Below are 6,000 nucleotides of genomic sequence, written 5' to 3'. Positions count from 1 at the left end.
GACTGTTGCGGACACAGTAGTTTCCATTTCTGTAACTTCCTGCATTGCAAGTGGTTTTGGAGGAGGGTCCTTAGATTTGGCGGGTGCTTTTAGTTTACTGTTTCCCTGTTCTAAGTGTTTGATGCGGTCCGTAAGTATTTGAATGTGGTGGAGTGCCTGATCGAGTTTAGACTGTAATAACAGCAGCTCCGTCCCCTTTCCGTGAAAGGCCACTCCCGCCCAGCTCACCTGTTTCGGTCCGGGGCTCTGCGTCCGGCTGCTGGTGCCGCTGTCACCTCCACTGCGGCTGCTGCTGCGTCCGCTGCGGCTGCTGCTGCGTCCGCTGCGGCTGCTGCTGCGTCCGCTGTCCAAGGGCGGGAAGGAGCTCGAGCGGTCCTTCCTTTGGGTGGATGTTGAGTCGTCGCTGGTCCGGGATTTTGATCTTGATTGGTGCTCCGACGTTTTAGTGTGGGGTCGTAGAAATCTTTTCTTGCAGCTGTTATCGCCTGTGCGGTGCCCTTCTCCGCAGACAATGCAGACTGGGTCGCAGATTTCTTCTTTGAGGTGCTGGTTTCCGCAGTACGGGCACCGTTGTTGCGGTGGCTCCGGACATACGTCTCTTCTGTGACCGACTATTTTGCAGTTCGTGCACGCCTCTACTTTTGGAATGAAGGGGTAGACCGGATACAGGATGCTATCTGGCAATTCGTCCGCGTCGAAGTGGAGCAGGAGGGACTTTGATGTTCTTCCCATGGTTCGTGCTTGGACGATTTAAGGGTTCCTTTGCGAAGTTCTGTCGTCATTTCTTGCTGCGTTTCGCCATCGTAAGCCCGGTAGATGATGCCCTGCAAGGCCTTGTCCGGAGGAGGGATGTACGACGTCATGATGATGTCTTTGCCTTCCATCTTGATTTGTTTGACTGCGACGTAACGTAGTGCGTTTGCCTGCACCGGCGTCGATTCTTTGTACAGTTCGTTCTGGATTGGTCTTTGTCAGCCTCGGTCGCGGTAATGCCGCTCGCTGACGCGATAGCTTGCCTGATGGATTTCTCGGTGTAGCGCGTGATGTCTACACCACCCGTTGGTCTGCAGATGATCTTATAGTCTTCCTCCGGTAGTCGTGGAAGCGGTTTTTTAGGATGGAGTGGAGGGAGAGGTGGCGCCTTCGACTTTTCGGCCTGCTTATTTGGCTTCTGAGCTGTTAATGACACAGCTTTGTTGTCCTGATTACGATAAGACACAATCGTTTTCCAATCGGGCGTTTCGAATTCGTCTGGGGAGGCGTTCGTCCCAGCTACGGCGTACTCCATGACTGCCGCCGTGGCGTTCGCGCCGCGCCAGGCCTGGCGTTCGGGTAAGCTAGGGCGCCGGAGCGACGCTGGCTTTAGACAGTCGGAGCTCGGTCACCCGAGCTCCGATTTGCTTAAATGAGGTCTTGAAAGGTGCCGTATAGACTCACGCTTCTTGTCCGTGTGTCGGAGTCGAAGTATCCTGGGTTTTTTCCTTGCAGAAGGTGCTCGAACGCGGAGCCCATACGAAGCACATGCGCCTCTGTTCGCCCTCTAGTAACGTTGGTAATAGTAATACCCACCCACGACATCATTTGAACCCCGCGCCATGAAAGCCCGACCATTCATATGCGATCGAGAGGACATCGACATCGCGGTAATCGCGGGCATCGGCATCTGAGCCTTTCTAGCGTTGACGTTGGATGCCTGTGTTCGTTCAATGTAAGTATGCCTGTGCCTAGCACAACAAAGCGTTAAGTGCCGTATCCTGTACGAGTGGCTGAGCGGTCCACGCCAGTCGTTCTTAAATTCAGGGTAACGTAACTTGTGTTGTCAACCCTGTTTCTTTCTTGCTGTGTCCTCGAGGGCTCGACAGGCTCGGAGGTTCGTCGGGGTCTTGTAAGCCGCTTCACGTCCTGTGTATTTTTATTCTGTTTTTGGATCCGAACGCCGCTGGCGCTACGTGGTTTGGTCTTTTGTACCGTAGCCGTGTGGCACGGTGCTTCTTGTGTAGGTCTTAGTTGTATATATATAAAAAAAGAAAAAAACGTTGTTTGGCACCAGCTACAACGGTCACTCTGCGCGTGCCTTCATTTCCCACGGCCGGTTTGTTGTTTAGAGATGGCAGCTTTGTTCGAACTTATTGAAACGGTGCTGTCTTGCGTGGTTTGCGCTGTTCTAATACGTCAGCAGTGCTAAGCTATCTTTTTTTAGCCCTACACTTGCTCTTCTGCTCGCACAACTTCTGACAGCCGCGGTACGCTCTTAAAAAAGTACATTGGTCTTGCCTCTTGGCTGACTTAAAGCGCATTTGCGGTTGAAATATCATGGTTTTTCTCTTTTGTTACAGCATGGACGAAGCTCCATACGTGCAGCTGGAGCGCCTAACGGCCGATGCGAAGCGGTCATTTGAAGGCAGCTTTGAGAGCATCCCCATTGCCAAGAGGTGAAGTTAACGAGTTTAAATTCTGTGCAGGTCAAACCTGTAATTTTCTGTGGCGCTCATGGGGAGAAATCGCTGCCGTATCGGCATTGATTTTAAGTTGAGAGGAGACAATGATTTGAGGCACCGTTAAGGCTAGTGTCATTGTGCACTTCTCACACAAGGCCCTCCCTTTCATAAATTATGAAGGTCGCCAGTCTTGGCGCTTGTACATTAAAGAGTTTCTTGCAGTGCATTGTTTACAGCTGTAAAGAACCTCAAATATTTCCTGCTGCCAGCTCATGTCGGCAACTGTTGACGCCCATGTCCGGTGGAATGGCAGATTCAGCCACTGAACAGGAGCGTCACTCATGTGCTCAAGATGTCCTAGCATCAGCACTAAATACAGCGCATGCTGATAGCAAATGACATACTAGGTGGTGACGTTCCGGTTCGGATTTCTTTGTTCGCTGTTGTGGAAATGATGTGCAAAGGAATGAATGGTATGACAAAACAGCGTTGACGGACGGGACGGAAGAAGAAGAGACAGACACATGCGCTTCTGTCTCGTTTGTCAGCGCTGTTTTGTCGTACCATTCAGCATGAACCAACCAGCCCGACTCAGCCCTCTCCATGTGCAAAGGCCGTGTGGATGGGTCTGATGGCAGAGTGCATCGGAAATTTTTTTCATAAAGCATGGTTAATGGGTCAAGAAACAGCTGAAGATGCTGTTGAACATCCGTGTGATTAGACAGGTGTAGGTTTCTAACAACACGCTTTTGATGCAGAGATGGCCGAACATGATTTCGCATGAGATGACTTCGTGAGGTGCAGATCATGGCACCAGCATTGCATTGCTCATTTCACTCAGTAGCTAGAAGAGCATTGTCAGCACAGTCATAGGAGGCAACATGTGAGATGTCACAAAGTTGTCAAGCACAAGCAGGAGCTTCTACTCTTTTAACTATGTCATGATTGAACAAGAAAATGATGCATTGCTCTTATGAAATTTGTTTTCTTGTTTCACACTCCTCGAATAACAGCAAAAAGTGACACATTATGCAGGCTTTTGTGTTCGGTCTGTAGCGTACAAAAGTGTACTGAAGCATATTTTGACAGTAGCACCGTTCTTGTTTGTAATGAACAAGCATTCGTTACAACTGCGGCTGTCATAAATGGGCTCGACTGTATCTGTGTTTTGTGGAAAAAGAGCATAGAAAACATAACATGCTGGCAAGTAAAATAATCAACTGTTCTATGTGGTCAGATAGGAGCATTTTCTTTAGGTGCCATTTCTTTAGCTGACCATTTCTTTAGCTGACCATTTTCTTTAGCTGACCATTTCAATAGCCATAGAAAATGCTCCTCGCCTGGTATCCAGATGGCTTGTATTGCTGCCTAATCTTTTGTTGACTTGGAAGTCTGAAGGAATGCCCAATTTACAATTATGGCTATAGTGGCTGGAAGCCCATATCCGCTGCACAGATATTGCAGGCGTTATGCGTCATGCCAGTTGCTGCACATATTATCAAGCATATAGAAGCAGTGCTAACAACGCTGGTTGAAAGCGGTGTAAATTTGAGTTCAGCATTATATGTCGGGAGTGAGAAGGTGTTGGTTGAAGCTTATAATAATAGCTTTTATTCTGAACAAAAAAAGAAACTGTATAGACAAAGCAGGTCAGCTCGAGCCAAAGAGGCTTGTCGGGCTGCATATGGCAGTCGTGACACGTGACGTGAACAGAAATAAACTACATAATTTGTATAGGTTGTGCTAGTATACATTGTGTATATATGTTGCTAGTGAAGACCACAGAGGCTGCTCATCTCAGTTTTTCCGTAACTTCACACATTGCCATACGTGCATGGCAACGCGCACGCACAAATCTCAAGCTCCATGACTAATGATAACTTCTACCGCAGGTTCAATAAAGTTGCAGCATTCAAGTGCTGTAAGATTAAAATTAAAGCAACATACCTCGCAGAGGCATCTGTAGCGTACAGATGATGATGAGTTGCGACAACACGGTTTCCCAAGCATCTGTAGGGATATCCCTACAGGGCTACGATGGCGAGCAGCGTGCCACCACAGACCTGAGCACTCATGTTCAGCCGTGCGTGGCAGCGTCGCGTCTAGGGAAAAGGGGATCCTGGTGGTTTAGCCGATGTCGAGCGTTTGGACCTTTAAGGCCCCTTGGCAGAGGCAACACACCACTTTGGCCCCAGTTTCCTGTAGACTGCACCTTCGGCCTGACCCTGTAAGGGGAAATCTGCAATGCCTTTTCCAATCCTTCTCTCCATCTTTCACTTTTTTATCTTCTTTCTCACAACTGCATTGTCTTCTCCTCTCTTAAAGGGACAGTGAGGAGAGCTCTATTAATATTTTTTTTATAGCAAAATCCGATAGTTCGGTATTTCATGGCTTTGTTGCCACTTGGCCGGCAGCGAAAGATGCATTTATTTCTAAGAAATTTGGATTCATAGTTGAAAATATTTTTCCCGCCTCTCAATTCAAACTTGGAATTCTCTTATGACGACACAGGACTAAGTGACATGAAACATGACGTGCACATGACGTAACGCAGACTCCGTGATTTCTGTCGGCCAGCAGAGCGGCCTAGCAGCAGCCGAAAAGAAAGCTACCGCCGGCCGCACGTTGAAGGCATCTATCGCCTATTGCGGCCGTCGCTACCGTCGGTTCGTTTACGTTTGCACCGGCATTTTGCCAGCGTTACGACAGATCCCGTTCTCGAAGTCGTCAACGATGTTCTCGCAAATAGACACCTTTAGCATACCGTGTACCTTGTTACCATTAGAGGAATACCGGGAGCCCGCCTACCGACAATGAGCAGGCGCTGATTGGTCCCGATGCTGCAGGCGCGCGCGTAGCTGCCGGGTTCGTGGCGCCATCTGGCGACGTCAAGGAGATTTGCGCATGCATTGGCTGCGCTTCAGTGATTCGTGGTTCTCGTGTCCCAGTGTTGTTAGAACCATTGGTTCTAGCAACACTGCTTTCTCCTATGACGCCATCACGCTTGTACTTGCGAGTTTGGCCTGTGGCGGCGATACCTGTATTTTGGTTCTTGCTCTTTTCTACGTTACAACAGCTTTGTTGTCAGTATGAATGGCGTTTTTGTAATCAGGAGCTGGTATTCTGTCGATACGAACCAACTTCAATTTCTCCTCAGTGTCTCTTTAATGACTTTTGTCTTTTTCCAGGCGATGAGGGTTAACCTTCTGTAACTAATCTGAATTACTTCATATAGGTTTATAATTGGGGTGTAGAGCTGGCGTGGGCAGGGCTTGCTTGCAAGTTCCTGTCCTGTCCCCTTATCAGGCTCTATGGTGGGCGGCTGGCACCGTAGCCGAAAGAAAAAATTTTTATAGCTTTGCTCACCTTGAGAAATGACCGCTTTTAGAAAAGAGTGCAGACCAAAGGGACAGCAGAATTCTTAAAAAAAAAAAAAAAAAAACCTTCCCCACCACCTCGTTCCATGTCATTCACAGCGAAGTTGAAGAAAACCAGGAAGAATGTTATCGCCATTTTTGGTAGCAAAGTGTCTCAGTGTATAAGATAATCAAAATGGCAGGTG

The 6,000-nt window shown here is 48.4% G+C and overlaps 1 protein-coding gene across 9 annotated transcripts in view; it reads left to right on the top strand.

The window, feature by feature from the left end:
- Nucleotides 1-353: 353 nt before the first annotated feature.
- Nucleotides 354-6,000, top strand: part of LOC149342581 (DNA (cytosine-5)-methyltransferase PliMCI-like) — a 112,322-nt gene continuing 106,675 nt past the window's right edge. For 2 of the 9 annotated variants that reach the window (XM_089544946.1, XM_089544937.1), the window contains exons 1-2: nucleotides 356-1,708; nucleotides 2,337-2,432. In XM_089544946.1, the coding sequence (XP_089401072.1) occupies nucleotides 2,338-2,432 (95 nt within the window). In that variant the 5' untranslated portion in view covers nucleotides 356-1,708; nucleotide 2,337. Of the gene's footprint in view, nucleotides 1,709-1,730; nucleotides 1,997-2,336; nucleotides 2,433-6,000 lie in introns of those variants that run through there. The other 7 variants (XM_089544939.1, XM_089544938.1, XM_089544944.1 and 4 more) reach the window with 7 other exon arrangements.

This window comes from Amblyomma mixtum, chromosome 5, assembly GCF_055824585.1.
Source record: "Amblyomma mixtum isolate Tamu chromosome 5, ASM5582458v1, whole genome shotgun sequence".
Classification (NCBI taxonomy): Eukaryota; Metazoa; Arthropoda; class Arachnida; order Ixodida; family Ixodidae; genus Amblyomma; species Amblyomma mixtum.
Note: the sequence above shows the minus strand (reverse complement) of the source record. Positions and strands in the feature narration are given on the sequence as shown.